Here is an 18,213-nt window from a genome sequence, read left to right as displayed (position 1 = left end):
AGTTGTCATTTGTCATTATTTTCAAGTTTTATATGATACTGAGATGAGTAGAAACATCACATGGTGATACTGACTCAACATCGCCACGTGATATTGTGACATGTATGTCTATGTGATATTGCAAACAGAAATCACCCTGTCCAGGTGAGACACAGGTAGCTTAACCAACAATAAATTTGTTGTTAGGAAATTATTCAATTTAATCTGAAATAGCATGTAACATACAAGTATTTATCATATGAGATATTTCTGCCATATGCTGCTTTTCTGTTGTGTAATCTGAAGATTCGACACATGAGATGCCGTGCGCCTTAAGGCGATGCATACATGAATCTCATTTCTCCGATCGGTTGCTTTCACACACTCAAAATCCTCCCAGCCCACCACACCTTAACTCTGTTTGAAGAAATATTTCTGAGCCCGCTGTGTGGGCCAGACAGATTCTGGATGCAGGAAACCAGATGGATTTGTAAGTTATACATATATAATAAACTGCTAGCTCTGATGTTCAAGCCTGCTCATTGAGAATTCTCAAATGTGTCTTTAAAAAACTAACCAAGTAACAAAGAAAATGTGTGGATGGGAAATGCAAAAAACATTGCTTTCTGTATGTTGTCCGTCTGCCAAATCCTTGTGATAGTAAGGAATGGCAGCAGATATTTAGTCCAGTATGAGAGAAAATGAGTGTGAGTGATGGTCTCAATCTGCCCTTGTCCAGAGAACTTCAATCACTCAATTTCTCTGAGCAGTATGCTTCCAATCCCAGCAAACAGCTGGCCCGGCATTTAGAACACATGAGGATTAGGGGCTTGATTTAGTTAGAGGCTCAATCCAGAGTGAGACCATAGAACCACTTATGATGCCATGGTCACCGCGCCATGGGCTTTGTTTATGATAGTCTTCTTCTTTTTATCGCTTTTATACGCATACAATTAAAAAAGGCAAGATGCAAATTAACTCTAGTGTTTGTAACCTCTCTGTTACTGATGTGTGGTTTCTCCCTTTGTGCAGATAATCAAATTTATGAATATAAAATCACTTTCAGTGCTTTAAAAATATGTGTTCATCTCATTGTGCATTTTCTGTGATTCATGCAACGTATCTTTTTATTATTATTTTTATTATCTTTTTATTATGTAATATTTTTAACTACTGCTGGATTTAAATAATCTCTTGGCTCTGGACATTTTATGTCTTGCCCAGTCCCTCGGGACATCATAAGCTCATCTGATAATCATATGCTTTCACTCTGCCACAAGCGCACAAGGTATGCAGCTGCTTATGACAACATGGGCGTAGAAAGTGCAGGTGTGTGGAGTTACACCTTCATAGCATGGATGAAAGAGGAATCTGCAAACTCAAGAGTTCCCTCTGGCCGTCGTCTCTCATTGGACAGCACCAGGGACTGATTTGCATATGGTGGGAGTGTCCTGAGCCAGCACTGGGATGAATGACTTGTTCAAGGCAGATAGAAAAAAGGCATAGCACTAAGCAGAGGTCTGCACAGCTCAAAGCTCAAAATGCCCGGGTTACTTAGGCGGCTACTGCTCCTGCTATAAGTGGAAAGTGTTGGAATAGGACACAAACATGCTGAGCAGCAGACACCTCAGCCTTAGCAAAAGAGGGAGAATATGGGTAAGTTTTCTAAGCATTTCCTTTATTGGCTGAACTCCCTTTGACACAACCACAAGTATATATTGTCAAAAGGTTTTTTTGGTATTAAAATAGACAGAGAAGTTAGTTGCTTTACGTTCTGTACATTTCATACGGATGTACCTTTTTTAAACTCCTAACAAATGTAATTTCATGTAATGATTTAAGTAGACTGTCATTATAAATTTTAATGGAGTTGCATAGCTGTAATAGAGTGGATGATTTGTGCTCAAATCACTGGTGTTCGATGAGATCTGAAACTAATAACACACTGTAATGGTATATATATATATTCAGACATAATGTAATCAGTGAATTTCCTAGAAATTCTTATTTATTTTGCAGTTCTTTCATCAAATTAAATTCTGATTAATTATCTTGCATTACAGGGATTCTGCATCCTCCTGCTGTACACCAACCCCCCTTCCTGTTTTGCAAATTTCAGCGAAGCCAAACAGCTCATCTATAAGATAAAAGAGGGATTACCCAAGGGGACTTTCATAGGGGCTATTGGAGTAGACTTACATTTGGATTTCACTGTTGAGCCCCCCTTTTTATTCAATCTCCCACAAAAGAAGGTCAGTGATCAGTACGTGAATTTAAATAATACGACCGGGGAGCTTTATACATCTGCTACAGAGATTGACAGGGAGACCCTCTGTCCTGATAACTCCGAAGGAAAGGTGTGTGTCCTCTCTTTGGATGTGTTTGTGCTGCCTCAGCAGTACTTTCAGCTTGTAAAAGTTAAGATCTTCATCGAGGACGTGAATGACAACAGACCCAAGTTCCCCACTGATGAAATCTGTATGTTCATCCCTGAAAACACACAAATCAATGCACGTTACACTGTGGAGCAGTCTGCAGTTGATCCGGACTTGGGTTCTTATGGAGTCCAGACCTACTGGCTTGTGAATGACTTTGGCGTGTTCACACTGGATGTTGAGGAGAATGACGGAGGTGAGCTGACACCCTTCCTTATTGTGACAGAGGCTTTAGACAGAGAAAAGCAGGATGAATACCTTACAGACATCATTGCTGAGGACGGCGGGACTCCACCTTTACTTGGTGCAGCTACCTTGAAAATTGTCATCACAGATGTGAATGATAACTGCCCTCAGTTCACAGAATCACAAATTAATGTCACTCTGCATGGGAATACCAGCAAAGGAGCACATTTGGCCCGTCTGCATGCTATTGACCCTGACCTCGGTGCTAATGCTCAGATCAGCTATGCTTACAGTGAACGCGTGCCAAGGGACACCAGAAGCTTGTTCCATTTGGACAAAATCACAGGGGTGATCAAACTCGCCGGGACAATAGACACTAGTACAGCCACGTTTTACAAACTCATTGTTCTTGCCACTGGACCTGGTTGTATTCCTGCGGTTGCTATCGTCTCTGTCCATGTAATCAAAGTGGTTAGTGGACCCCCTGCTGTCATAGCCCGGTACATTGCTGCAGAAAAAGATGGATTGGTGACATTAAAGGAGTCTGAGCCTGCTTTCTCTCCTATTGCTTTCTTCACCATTAAAAACCTTGATACGAACCAGAAGGTAGACTGCTACTTGGAAGGGTCCGGTCCGTTCAGGCTTGTTCCCTATCAGCTGTTTAAGAACGAATACTTACTGGAAACTACAGAGCCCTTGGACTATGAGAAGACACAGGACTACGAGCTAATTGTGGTTGCTAACAATACCGGAGGCCTAGTTATCAAAACTTTTCTTAAGGTGCAAGTTTTAGACGAAAATGATAATGCGCCTGTGTTTCTGAAGTCTTTGGTGGAAATATCCATTGAGGAAAACAATCTGCCAAATACCTTTCTAACCCAGTTCCAAGCTTCAGACCAGGACAGTGAAAATCGAGGAGAAGTAATCTACCTCCTTGGAGGGGACGCCCCAGAAATTTTCGTTGTGGATCAAGTGACAGGTGTCTTGACAGTGAGCACATCGCTGGACCGCGAGGAAAAGGAGAAATATCGGTTCATCGTGAGAGCAGTGGATCAAGGAACACCCAGGAGAGAGTCCATTGCAACGGTGGTGCTGACTGTGCAGGATCGTAATGATAACAGTCCACGGTTCATCAATAAGGACTTCACTTTCTTTGTACCTGAAAACTTCCCAGGGTATGGTGAGATTGGTGTCCTCTCAGTGACAGATGCTGACGCTGGAGAAAATGGCTGGGTGGCTCTTTCCATCCTGAATGGTAGCGATATCTTCATGATAGACACAGGACGAGGAGCGCTGAGGGCCAAGACGTCACTTGACCGTGAGCAACAAGGGACATACCAACTGTGGATTGAGGCTATCGATGGCGGGGAGCCTGCACTATCCTCTGTTACTATGGTGACTGTGCTGTTGCTGGATGTGAATGATAACCCACCAATTGTCCTCTTCCCTCAGTCCAACCAGTCTTATATGCTAGTGCTACCCAATACAATACCAGGAACATCAATCACAGAGGTGTATGCTGTGGATAAAGACACAGGCATGAATGCAGTGATTGCCTATAGCATCATTAAAAGGAAAGGTGGTGAGTCAGGGTCGTTTGCCATTGACCCGGAAACAGGAAATATCACATTAAAGAGGGAACTCAGCAACAGGGGCCTCTACAGTCTTCTGGTGAAGGTCAGTGATCACGGCCAACCTGAGCCACTTTACTCAACAGTCATGGTTAACTTCTTTGTCAATGAAACAGTAAGCAACGAGAGTTACATCCAAAGTCTGCTGACAAGAGAGGCTGAGATAGAGGTGGAGGAGAAGCCCTGGTACATTGGCCAGATGACAGATGGCCCTGTGAGGTACGAGCTCTTCCCCTGTCGACCTGCCCTCATTGCTCTTTCAGTGACATGTCTGGGGCTGTTCTCCCTGGTTGTCATGCTGACATCTTACATATGCTACAAGAGGTTTGGAAAGATCAGGAAGAAAAGATTGGAAGTAGAAATACCTTTGAAAATCAAAACTGACACAGCACAAGTTGTGAACAGAAAGCTCAGGCAGATTTCCAATATTTGATATTCAGCTGTCTGTGCTGTCACCCCCACTTCCCCTCCCAAAAAACAACTGTTTACATAAATGTTTACAATATCTCTGTAAGAACGACAGCTCTTACATGAAGTTGCTCTTTTGGCTTGTTCCATTATTGTGAATATCACTTTAATAGATCAATATTTTGATTTGGCCCGAAGTTTTATCATGACAAATTACACGTTTTAATCTGTACTTGTCATAAAATTTATGACTGGAACTGAGAAGTGCTGTCAAAGAGCTTTCGGCATCAGAGTAGAAACAACAATGTTACAAAGCAATAAGAGCAACAAAATGTTAAATCAATGAAGGTTCTATGTAAATATTGTACAAAATGTTTTACAACTTTATATCAAACTTTTGCATTGGCACAAAGGCGACTTTGTGCTCATGGAGGCACAAGAAAGGTTTTTGAGAGAAGTTTCAGTTTGAGAAAGGTTTAATCTCTCACAGCACCTGTTACCAGTAGGAATATTGTGGAAAAGTGATTGCACTCAGATATTGTAGAGATCCTAATATATTTATTTTTCTAAATATAATGTCCAGCTATACATACATTTCTTAAACTACTTTTTATGAAACAGGACGATCGTTGGTTATGCTAATGTCATCTGACAAAGCATTCTGCATGATGAGCTTAACTATTTATGTCTGACACTTAAAAACAAACCAAAAAGAAGACCAGCGAGTTTTTCCAGTTTTCAGTTTGTTGCACTTCGCTTTAGTTCTGTTGTTTTGAAATGTTTAGCCTTCAATGTCGTACAACGAGAGCAAGATTATGGTGGGACATTCTAGTTAAAACAAGTAAAGTATGTCTAAATTTGGTCCAAAAGGCTGACTATGGTCACTGACTGTTTATGTGAACCCTTTCAATGGCACCTCAGCTTAGCAGTCTCATGTTCATCAGTTTAACAAACAGAACTGTGTCCAGACGTCTTTGTCATAAATCTGCTCTGAGTTACATACATCACTCTCATTCATAGAATCACGCCCTTCTTAACTTGTCTGTGGAAATTATTGCAAGTGTTTGTGAAAGAAATGAGAATAACTATTAAAGATATTTTATTTTTTATAATACACTGGATCTTCTCTGTATTGATGTTTTCTTACATATTCTAAAAAGTGTGTGTGAGAAGTTTTTGACAATGGTGTTGTACAGGGTTCATAAAGTTTGGGTCTTAGCAAGACGCGGTCCTTCAGTTTGTCTATGTTTGCCTGCTCCAACACATCTGAATGAAATTAAATGGATCTGACAGCTCATCAGATTTACTCGTTTGAAACAGAGACCCATTGACAGTCTACAGGACTGTGCGTCCCTAGGACTGAAATTGCCTCTTATTTATATCAATTTTCTTTTTCATTTTTGATACAGCAACTAACAGAAATGAGCTAAATACAATTAGCTGATCTCCTGATGTTGGTTCCTTCATATTTATACAGGCATATGCTTTGGATTATAATAACTTTACAAACACACAAAAGCATATTTTCCATTTTTCCATTTTCCATCCGTGGCTCAAACTCTTTGGTTGAGTCAGAAGTGAAAATGCTGTGTACAAAACATGAAATAGTTGTCAGTGAAATCATTGTATCATCTTCATTCAAGATTTTTTCTGGTAAAAAAAAAAAAAAAAAAGTCCACAACTGCACTGTATCACCTGAGATACAAGCAGAACAGAAAAAACATATGAACATCCTATGTGGGCGTCACCTCCATAGGTCAGAGCTGGTGGGGTAATACACAGAGTAACACTTTGAGGGGAAAGGACTGTGCGACATCTGTTGTGGTCTAGAAGGTCAATACAACTTATCTTATCTGCTGTGGCAATCCGTGTTCTTTCAGAAGCACTACAGATTTGTAAAATAAAACTCAGGAAATTGTGAAAGTGCTTCCTACACTTTCTCTCGGACAGCTTTGTTCTCTCCTCTGAGCCTGTTTGAACATTTGCTCTGAGTCGTGTGGACAAAAAAGGGCTTTAAGACTCTTTTGTAATCTTGTAAACAGCATGCACACTCCCAAGTGAGGAACTTTGTTGTATTTAAGTACCTCTGAAACCTGTCTGGGTTGGGCTTTGACAAATCAGCAAGCATGCAAACAAACCTGTGCTCACACATGCTGCTTCTCAAGTCATCAGTGACTTTTTAGGACAGAAAAACATCACGCAGGCACAGAGCACATCAGGAGCTTTTGGCTCAGTGTAATCCTCAGTAATCACCTCTGGCCAAACACTGCATTACACAAATAGGCTGATAGATGATATACTGCATGCACATAATGAATGTGTACACAGCAGTGACAGGTAACAATGAAAGATGCTTTTATAATAGGAGAATATCTCAAAACACATGACAAAGAGCAATGAATTTTAACCTGACTCACAGGCTAAGACAAGTATGACAAGTCTGCAATGTTAATTCATAAAAAGTAACAGCAATACTCAGCAAGGAGCAATGACCCCAAGTAATGTGACTACTGAAAATGTGACTCTTTTTGCAAATCATGTGCCATGTCATGATTAAATCGACTCATTTATCAAACAGAATCTATACGCAATCAATACCCTGATAACGCATTCCATAGCGTGCTGCGGCCAAGTGACACATAATTCAGGATGGTGTCTGGATAATTTTACACTTGTTTTTTGCGCTATGCAAACATTTGCAGCACTTGAATAATTGCAGAAATAACAAGGGAGGTCTCAATTCAGTGGATCGCATTTCCCTTTCCCCAGTTTTTTCTTTGCCTCAGTGTGTTGGGACAGGAAACAGCGATACAAGCCCTGCAGGTCTATTATGGATCACACGTGCAAAAACAAACACAGCCTCTCTTAATGAATAGGAACCTTTTATTATGACACAAAATATTGTGAAATTAAATGCTATCTGTATTTTTATTAGGTATTAGGTATGCACAATTATTGCATTTTAAACAGTTTAGGTAATGGAAAGATTTACAAAAGGGTTGTTTTTTGTGTTTTATTGCTTTTAGTATGGTTTTCAGAAAATCCACCAACTATTTACAGGAATAAAAAAAAAAACTAAAAACCAACCCTTTGCAATTTCACCACAAGTCTGCATATTCCCAACAGCTGTGTGACACAGCACTAAAACATCTCATTTATGTAGATGTGCAGAGCAGTTTCCCAGTGAAGCACTTTTAGTAGCCACTTTGAAAATGAGGTTTGAGCACTTTTCCTTTGGAACATTCTTAAATTCATCTTGGTGAAAAGTTCGTTTATGGATGAGGAGTGTTGGTGCACAGTCAGAGTACAGAGGCATGTTACATTTTTATAAGGACAATGTCGCAATTTAAAAATGTTCTAATCCAGATTTGTCTTTTTACAAATAAAAGGAAGGTAAAAGGAAGGAACCCTTCACATTAATGTTTTGTTCTGTTGACCAAAATAGCTTTTTCTTTTAAATCCGACTGCATTGGTCTTTGCATTGCATTGTACCTCTCCTGAAAAAGTCTGATTATTTGGGTGTTAGTGATTAACTCGCTCCCATTGACACAAAGTCTGGATGTCGTCCACAGTTACTGCTTGTCTGTTCATTATCCTTTAGTCTCTGACCCCACAACTGGCTTGGCAAGCAGACATACACATCTATTTGTGTTTTCTCCATTTTTTTCCCCTTGTTTTCATGTTAGAGTTATTAAGGCTACTCTGTTCTTAGGGCTTTAAATGATGCAGAAATGCTCTTATATCCTTTCCCAGAACCATGCCTATACGCAGTCCTGTGCATCTCCTCTGACAGCTTACTTGACTTCCAGGCATGCCTTTTGCTGATATCATCAGCTGTGAGATCTTACAGTGGCAAGCGTGCGTGTCTTATTCATCATGTCCAGTGAATCAAGATGTCTGGCACCAGTCAATTTGTACAAGAATTACAAAAAACAGAAGTGGGATTCTCTTGACTTCAGCTGCAGTTGGAATGAGTCTGAATGAGAATGTTAAATGGGATATATTCCACTCTGACAAGGGAAAAGTAGACTGGATCAACTTTAAAACAGGATTAAAACACTGTTAATATTGTCAAAAACTGGAAGTTTATTTGAAAAATGGGAAAATGTTGGATTAAACGTGTTCATTTGGGTGATCATCAAGCTATTGGCATCTGTCTTCATCACAATGCATACCTCACTTCCCAAATGTACATTATGGTGGTGAATCCTGCAAAGTCCATATTTGACTTTAGGTTACAAATCTCCTTTTACCAGCAGCCCTTGTGATTCATTCTGTAGCTCTTCTGTACAATGTTGAGTCATACATTTGTTTATCCAGCATGATCCTCCACAAGACCTTTGACCTCAGCTTTAATGGTTTTTAATCTTCAAGAGGGTTGTTTAAATATCTGTCTTATTACATGAATCCTGTTCGGCTGAAAACATTGTGGGAATATGGTGTTTCCCACAGAGAGAGATACTTCACAGCTTTTCCTCATGGTTGATCGCCATTGTCAGTAATCCTTCTGGCAGATAGTCCAGTTTGAGATCAGGACAGAAAGGACTCTGGAATAGTAACTCAGCTTAAATCAGGTGGATTTTAGATAGAATAGATGGATAGATAGAACCATAGGTCTGCAGTGTACACTGCAGTAACCGTTGCCCCTGCAACCCCACTTTCTATCTATTTCCATCTCATGCCTTTACCCCCCTGACCCCCCTTCCTGGAAAGTCTTTCTGAAATTACATTAAATTCTTAATGCTGTAGACAGCAAGTAATTACCATCAGTCACAGCCTGATCCCATTTCCAGATTGGCTTTATTGTAAGTCCCTGCCTTGAAATCAAACAAATAAAGACACAATGAGAAGCCCAGGTTAGGTTACAGGGCTCTGCTGAATAGAGGAGGCTACATTTCCCAAGTTATGACATCAAATACAACCCCTCTCACATGAACATGCAACACACACAGGCACATACACTGTGTTCAATCTTCAATAATGCATCTCCATATTCTCCTGCTGAAAATCACTGCCTTTGATCTCAAACATCTTTCATTTGCTGTGATGCAACAAAATATAATCCAATCTCACTCTTTTGATCCTGCTGTGGATTACGTTACTAATTTCCTTTATTCCCCCGTCCCCATTTCTCTCTCAGTTACATTCAATTTCATTCCAGCAAAACACAGAGGGGCTTCCAGGGAATTAACTCTGTCAGTTTAGTTCTAAGCAACTTACTTTTGCCCACAACTGATGGTATTTTATTTGCAACTTGTCCAGCTACTGTATTTCCTGACCCTGAGGTCGTTTATTTGGATGATGCTGTTTTCGGTTCCCACGGCAAAAAGAAAAAAAGAAAAGACAAATACAAACCACCCAGAGTTATAAAGCTTTAAGATAAGGCTTTTGACATTTAACTAACATTATGACATGCCTGATTTTCTCAAAAGGAAGATTAAGAGCCTTTACTCTGACCCCAGGAGTGTACCCTGCAGTAACACTGTAGTGGGCTGATTACATATACTTTTATTTTTTCTCTTTCAATGTCACGCTTTGGCGTTCTTGACTCATTGTACACAGGGCATGATATTTGAGATTATATGTCACAAACACTATATTTCGTTGGATGCTCATACTTACTCCTCTAGAACCTGAAGCGACTAAAAGGATGCAACAGCATTTCAACTCCTTCATTTTTATTAAAGATGTACTGACCTACAGAAAGTTAAAGTCAATAATGGAAACAAAAAATATTTTCTTTTGTTAATCACATTTATTATTATTATTTGTTCTTATCTTGCATGAGGAAACTATTTCTAAGTTCTGGGCCATTTTAGACATGAAGAACTGTAAAAAAAAAAAAAAAAAAAAAAAAAAAAAAAAAAAAAATTATAATAAATTGGAATTATTAGCCAAGGCCAGACATCATTTTTAGTGCAACCCCATTAACCAAAACTGAAATCTGAAAAGGCACATATCTTAAAATCTTGAAGAATTTAGTTAAAATAAGTCACATTCAAATGGAAAATGGATTGATTTTCAAAGAAGACTTCACTTAAATTAGTTTACTCGATTATTGCATTGAATTAATGTAATCTAATTGTGTTTGATTTAGTTTATTTAACTGACAAACTGTCCCAGTTTTCAATAATATGACTTTACAAGGACAGTAGAGTCTTTGTTTGCTTTTGTTTGAGAGCATTTGTTTTTAATTGTAAGTGAAAACACTTACCCACAGAAATGGAGTTTAACCCTTTACAGTCTAACCTAAAAATACTGGGGAGAAAGGTCCATTTTTTTCATCTGGATATTTTTAGTTATTTTATGAAATGTGAAAAAATGACCTTCTAACCATTTATTACTGTGCAAAAGGTCAAAATCATTGTAGCGCAGCCCTCTGCTCCCTGGTATCCATCAGGGGGCAGAAGACAAGTAAAAGATAACATGAAACAGAGTTTTGGGCAAAGTTTCAACCATGAAGTGATGCAAACATATGATATGTTTGGCTTTATAGGATCAATAGAGTTGGATTAAATAAACAATAACAGGAACAGACATCATTGCTGAATTTGGTGTTTTCTTGTTAAAAAAAAAAAAAAAAAAAAAAAAAAAAAAAATCTAACTATTAAACTTAATTATTTGTAAATGAAAAGATAAAAAAAGACTTTATGACAGATTGTAAAATTGCCTTTACTGGAATATGATTAGACAAGATTAAATTCAGAATATGTCAAAGACTTGAAGCACTATTGCTCTATATGGCGGAGGAACGGAAAAATTGCCCTCTATGATGGTCCTGTTACCCCATGTTTGTAACGCCACTGACGTTTAAAGGAATTTATTTAGTTAATTATTTGGGGGGTATTTGAGCAGTCTTAGATCATAAAGGATTAAAGCTGAAGAGAACACTAATCATAACTCATGCTATGAATGGAATGTTGCTCCTCTGTTGGCATCTGCTCTGTTATATAATTGAGGGTTATTCACCTAATTATTAGGTAAGAGCTTTGTGTGGTATTTAAACAAAACAAAAAACATCTTCTGAACAAACCAGCTTTTGATTGGGTTTTAGTTTCCACAACTTTAAATACAGCAGAGAAAAAAAATATATGCTTTTACTTGAAGCAAGACTCACCATTCAGTGTGATACAACTGTTGGTACTATTGGGACTTCCAAACAGGTAAGTTTTCAAAGCTTAGTAAAATATCAAACCAGTAAGTTATCTTTATTGCTTTTTTCTTTTTCCTTTTTGGCAACAATAAACATCTCATAAAACATGTGTAATCTGTGTTAACAAATTCTCATCACAAATAAATAAATGAATAAAATGAAAAGGTTCAGGGTTAAACCTTCACTACAGTATCATCTATATTCACCATAATGTCATAGAAAACTCATTCCTGAAGGTTGCATTAGTTTTGTACAAGTCTTTCTTGCATTTTCTGACTTTCTTTCTTCTGATCGGTTTACAACCCTACAGCCCTTTAAGATATGTATTTCAGGAAGTTTAACCGAAACACGCTTGCATTTACAACCAGCTTTGTATATCTAAACCACAAGATTCATTTTCAGAAAATGTGTTTCATATGTGTGTCATTACTTGAGGAGTGTGACTGTAATTACAGAATCAACAAAATATCCTCTGTCTCCTCAAATAAAAAAGAATGTATGCATAATGTGCCAAATTCACACCACTTACCACTGGAGCATTTTTTACACTGTCACCACAAACTAATGAACATGTAAAAACACAAGGAAAAGCAGCCAAGCAAACATCCCCTTGTTCTGTTAGATCAAAAAGAAAAGGTGAATAGTGAATCCCATTTCCTTTTACAAAACTGTGTGTAGCCAGAAATTTAAATTACTGGCACTAAAAGAGGGTGACTGAATGTGAACATGACATTTCTCCCAGCACTGTTTCACTCGTACCAATGGTTTTGTCCAAGTGTTTCCTTTCAGAATGGTGCTTGTAATGCTTGTTTGTGGCTGTTTGTGTTTAATTAAAATGGGAAACTCCCGTTTCTTCTGGGCTGTATAGATGTGTGATGGTTGCCACCACTCCCACACAATGTTCATTTGTATTTTGCACATTTGAAATATAGATTAGATAGACAGACAGGCAATAGCAATACCATGCAGAAAGAGGGGGGAAAAGCCTAACCAGGTTAAAATTAAGTCTCTGCCTTTAAAAAAAAAAAAAAAACAACAAATATATTAAATATTATTAATCAGCTATTAAATAACCTTTTAAATATCTCTTAAAATGTTTAACATTGTGACACTTGGTTCATCAATAAGAAATAATATTCCACAGTTAAATCATCTGTATCTTAGCTGACAGTGCCTGGTGAGTAGAGGAAGATAAAGATCTGCCGATTGTCAAGTTCCATAAGAATGAACCTTTAATTAACTTGGAAATATGGCAGAAAGGTACCAGGAATCTCTCCTTTGTTTGAACAAATTTCACTGAAAAGCACTGAAACTACATGTGGTGAGACTTCTTTGCACTCTGGTCTGACTGACTCTTACAAAGCATGTCTGTAATACCTAAATTCTCTGAAGAGAGTTTGGAAAAGAATTTGGTGTGTTGCAGTAATAATGATAGGGATAAATCAAAGTATAACAAAGGAATATATGGTGGAGAGGCTGCTAAATTAACCGTTTAACTTCCTTTACAAGGAAGGCTGGTATGTTGTCACAGCTGATGATGACCTTAATTCATCAACTAGATCACTTAGTTCTTTACTATCTGGTGGCTTTAAAAAGAGATAATGGGATCATTTCTATGAATAAAGTCCAAAGGAGTTTCTGAGAAAGATTTAATTTTGCCTGCAGTTTCTGTCCGACGTTAACACAGTCATTTCATTTTTCTGCAATGTCTAATAGACTGACAAAGACTCATCACCATCATTACATTCTGCAGGTAACTCCGTTGTAGAACTTTGTCTTTGATGTAACTGCTTATTGATATCCATATTATTTTGACATTTTAAAAGAAAAATCCATTTTTTTGTGATATTGTTTTTTTTTCGTTTTTTTTGCTTTTTTTTGCTTATGTAATAGAATGGAAATATTTATTTCTATAAATGTAATGTGCAAGAATATTTATGAGTTGGATTTGAAATATATTTTCTGCTTTTTATTGCATGTATTTCAGCAACTCAAGCTCACTGTTTTCCTTTTCTTGTTCGATCTCCCAATAGGAAAGCACTCCTCCAAAGCAAACCAAAAACCTTCAAGAACTTTTGGTATGCTAGTTTAGCCTCCTCTTCCTGAAAACATCTTACCAGGTGAACATCGCAAGAATGCCGAAAAATTGAAGTCTGTTTATTTTGTTTATGACTCTTTTGTGTAGGTAATCCATGCATTTACACAGAAGTTTTAATGTCTCTTTCATTCTGAATAAAGGTTCATTCCGCTTTACACTGATGAAAAATTATGATGATGAAAAACGCTTAATTCCTAATGCAAATTTCTATTCAGAATTAAACTTAATTCCGATATAAGTGGCTGGTTTATTCACATTTTAATTCTGCTTTATTTAATTCCTTTGTCATGTAAACCTTAATTCCGCTCTAAGTTAATTCTGGTCGTTGTGAGCATGCTCGTTACCTTGTCCTGTCCCGATGACACGCGTTGTTTTGCCTCCCGTGTTCGGTGGTCTATCTTTCTTTTCTTTCTCAGTTGCTGCAAAAAGTGAAGTAGTATGCTGGTGTTGAGCTGGTACTTCAAATTTATCATAAATATAGCGGCAAAACTGGTGCTTATTATGTAGTTTTTACAAGTTACTGAAAAGATGAGAAGCAGGGAGCCAACTTTGTTTATTTCCGGTATACGTCATACGCCACGTGCACCCTCTGTCCAATCAGAACCCTTCCTAACCCACCACTCTAAAGAGGAATTAAGTGAGGATGTGTTTCATGGAAACATTCGGAATATTCATGTAAACTCAGGAGAATACATTAATTACAAATTATTTAATTCCGAATTATTAATTCTGAATTAAAAACACATCATGTAACCGTATCCGATGTCTTGTTTGATGACAAGATCCAGATTTTTAAAGTGGAAAATAGGAAAGTAATGTGATAACTGGTCACTGACTTGAGCCTTAGCTGGTAGGAGTTTAACCAGTAGCTTTTCAGATACGCAGGAGAACATCATCTTCTCCTGCGTATCTGTCGGTTGTCTTTGGGTACAAGGATGAATGCTTGTTTGTGTTAGCCCTACAAGAAACAGTTTACCTGTCCAAAGTATATCCTGCCATTCACAGAAAAACTGACATTTCAAGGTTACAGCTGCCTCCATCATAACCCATGAACTGGATGAATTGGCATAGAGCTGTGTTTCTCAATCCAGGTCGTCAGGATCCACTGACGGGCATGTTTTGAATGTGTTTCAACTCCAACACACCCAATTCAGATTAATGAACTCCCTCATTAAGTAATTTGCAAGCTTGTTAATGAGCCATTAATTTCATTTAGGTGTGTTAACGTCGGGTTACCTCTAAAACATGCAGGGAAGTGGATCCTAAAAACCTTTAATTGAGAATCGCTTGTATAAAGATTGAATGAAATCGAGCTTCTAATTAAATGGCCGTTCAGCTGACCACACAGTCCTGTCCAGTTTGTTCTCCACATGACTGTAAACTTTTCCACAACTAGTGCAGAAAAACATTTTGTGTTTTCGTTCGTCCTAATCGTGAAATGTCAGAAGTCTGAGGTCTCTCTTTGTTTGGCCTTATTTGTGTCTCTATTTTAGTTTTGCTCGTTCCCCCCCGTCACTGAAAAAATAGTTAACTCAACTTAATTTCCTAATTTTTGCCCATGTCAGTTGTCCTTAACTCAATAAGAGTTTTAAAGGCCAGCATTGTGTTCTAATTGTGACACAAAATCACATCAAGGCTTTGAAATGTATGATGCTCGTTACTGTATGCATACCAATTCAGTCATCAGATTATATAACTGTCAGCTATTTGGATGTGCTTTGGGTTCCTAAGTTTGATTGTACAGATTTAATTCATTATTCTGTGGAAAGCTGCGTTAATGTGAGGAGGAAGGGTCTAACAAGATGGAACTTACAGAGGCAGCAGCTGCTGCGTGAGTTCCTCCCCCATCCAGAAGAGCACGCAAGAAGGTCGGTGCAGCATCCAGCTTCAAGCTGCAGTCAGACGGAGGTGTTCACCTATGCTGCATGGCCATACTGAAGCCACAACAAAGTCTGGTTTACTGTCAGATATTAGTGTGGATGAAAACATTTGAAAAGTTAAAAGTACTGCAACATGTTGTAGGCTGGAGCTGTTAGTTAAATTACATAAAATAACACTTTAATTTTAGGTGTGTTTAGTTATAGCCAGTATCTAAATTCCGGGAAAGTTAAAAAAGTTGCACCTCTGATATTACTAATTACATTAGTTCTGATTAATTAATAACAGTATACTAATTACACTGATGCACACAATAGACTACTGCTAAAAACTATATTTATATAAGCTATACTTCCTGTTTTTTTTAGACCCCTTTAGCAACTCTAAATAAAGAAAGCGTTGCAATCAACTTGTCTAGTGACTTTTTCTGGTGTTATTGAAGACATTTGATGAGTAACATGAAAGCATGTAATCTTCTCTGTGAGTGGCGGTGACTGCTGCGTGAGCTCCTCCCCCATCCAGAAGAGCACGCTAGAAGGTCGATGCAGCATCCAGCTTCAAGCTGCAGTAAGACGGAGGTGTTCACCTATGCTGCATGGCCATACTGAAGCCACAACAAAGTCTGGTTTACTGTTAGATATTGGTGTGGATGAAAACATTTGAAACGTTAAAAGTACTGTAACATATTGTAGGCTGGAGCTGTTAGTTAAATTACATAAAATAACACTTTAATTTTAGGTTTAGCCAGCGATATTTTCTGTATTTTCTACTGTTTTGAGCAGAAATTTAATTAAACATGTTTTTCCTGGCAATAATAAGAGATAGAGTTTATAATTTTAATGTCTGGGCCTATTTTTTTATGTAGTCAGCCACTAAAATGCAGTTATATTAAAGAAAGTGTTGCTTTTTGGTCCAAATATTGTTACGCATCAAAACTAATTCATCACATTGCTTTTAACTAATTAGATTATTCTTTTAATCTAGTCTCACCCCTATCTCAATACAAAAATGCTGCATGGGAAGAAAACCTAAACATAAAAGGAGGCTATGATGTACTTCTCTATTCAAGGTAAAAAGAGAATGAATGGTGGATTGCCTAAGTAAAGTGTTCCTTCTTAGAAATAAAGACTTCAAAGAGAGAAGATGCCATATATGGTCAGATTGTCAGACTGGACTGGAACAGCAGACTGAGTTAATGGAGTGCCAGATGAGCGTTCCTTGTTAATATCGACCACTCATGCATTTCAGGAAGCTGCTTCTTCTGTCAAGAGGAACTAAGTCTTCCAACTTAATTAGGTGAGTAAAATGTGCAACAGTTTTTTTTTTCTCCAGAGAAATAAAGTATTGTTTCTTCTTTTACTCTGTTTGGCCACCTGATTGGTTACATCATGCTTAGAACAAGGCCTACCAAGTTTGGACGTGACTAAAATTCAGAATTATGCATTCACACGATGCAAACATGAATGCTATGCAGTACACTCTGCCAGTGAGCCGCCCACCAACAACTCATGCTAATTTTACCTCCAGCTGGTACAAAAAGTGTCAGACAGAAAGTTCACCTGATAAAAGAGGAATAAAATAATCCTCAAACTGAATATTAATCGAGTGATGAAATGAACGGAAAAGAGAATGAAGACATTCATGCACACTGTGGATTCTGATCCATCAGCTTTAGGCAAAGAAAATGCAACAACAAATACAAAGAAAGACTACAAAAATCAAAAAGAGCAAGAACGTAATGAAAGAAACAGGAGAGATATAAACTGGTGGGCAGGCAACAACACGTTTAAGATGTGGTTCGTTTGGTCCCATTTCAAAGCTTTTCTGCCATATGGCCCAAGTTAAGCCAGCCCTAGGTATTTGTGGATGAAGTTAAGCAGAGGCCCTTTTCATGTTTTTAATGCATTTTTCTTTATTTTAATTTACTTTTAAGAGGTTTTTTTTTTTTTTTTTTGGTTGCTTTGGTTTCTTCACCAGTCAAAATATTTTTCCTTCTGTGGTTTGCATGCTAGCATGCAAATAAAATTCAGCAGTTCGTCTTTGAAATCTCTGGCTAGTTGAAATTAAAAACTAAATACCCCTTTTAAAAAGTGTAATTTAGTCATAAACAGTTCATCGCAGTAATGCAGTATATCACTGAAACATGCTTTGAGTTGAACATCTCACTTTCCCATCTGCACTGTTTTTGTAGCTACAAGAAGTCGATGCTTCAGCCTACTGTTCAGAGGGAATAGCTGCATTACTCATACTAGCACATGAGGCACATTTGGGCGATGTAACTCCACTGTTAACAGTTTTCACGAGAAAATCATGTTTTTAAACTATTTCAGCATCAGAAGAAATTATATTTAATCACAAATTACAAGTAGTAAAAAAAATATGGTGGCTGAGAAGATGTCATATTCTTGTCATATACTTTAGTGTTTCCACGCCTCAGCTTAAAAT

The 18,213-nt window shown here is 37.8% G+C and overlaps 1 protein-coding gene across 1 annotated transcript; it reads left to right on the top strand.

Moving 5' to 3' along the window:
- Positions 1 to 1,525: 1,525 nt before the first annotated feature.
- Positions 1,526 to 4,664, top strand: pcdh20 (protocadherin 20; the record flags this gene model as incomplete). Its single annotated transcript, XM_079241237.1, has 2 exons — positions 1,526 to 1,635; positions 2,043 to 4,664. Exons 1-2 carry the CDS (start codon positions 1,588 to 1,590, stop codon positions 4,662 to 4,664), a joined length of 2,670 nt encoding a protein of 889 aa, XP_079097363.1. The 5' UTR covers positions 1,526 to 1,587.
- Between the last annotated feature and the right edge of the window lie 13,549 nt (positions 4,665 to 18,213).

The sequence above is a fragment of the Telmatherina bonti genome (genome assembly GCF_933228915.1).
Source record: "Telmatherina bonti genome assembly, chromosome: 1".
Classification (NCBI taxonomy): domain Eukaryota; kingdom Metazoa; phylum Chordata; class Actinopteri; order Atheriniformes; family Telmatherinidae; genus Telmatherina; species Telmatherina bonti.
The sequence above is the reverse complement of the archived record's forward strand: the minus strand, read 5'-3'. Positions and strand labels throughout refer to the sequence as shown.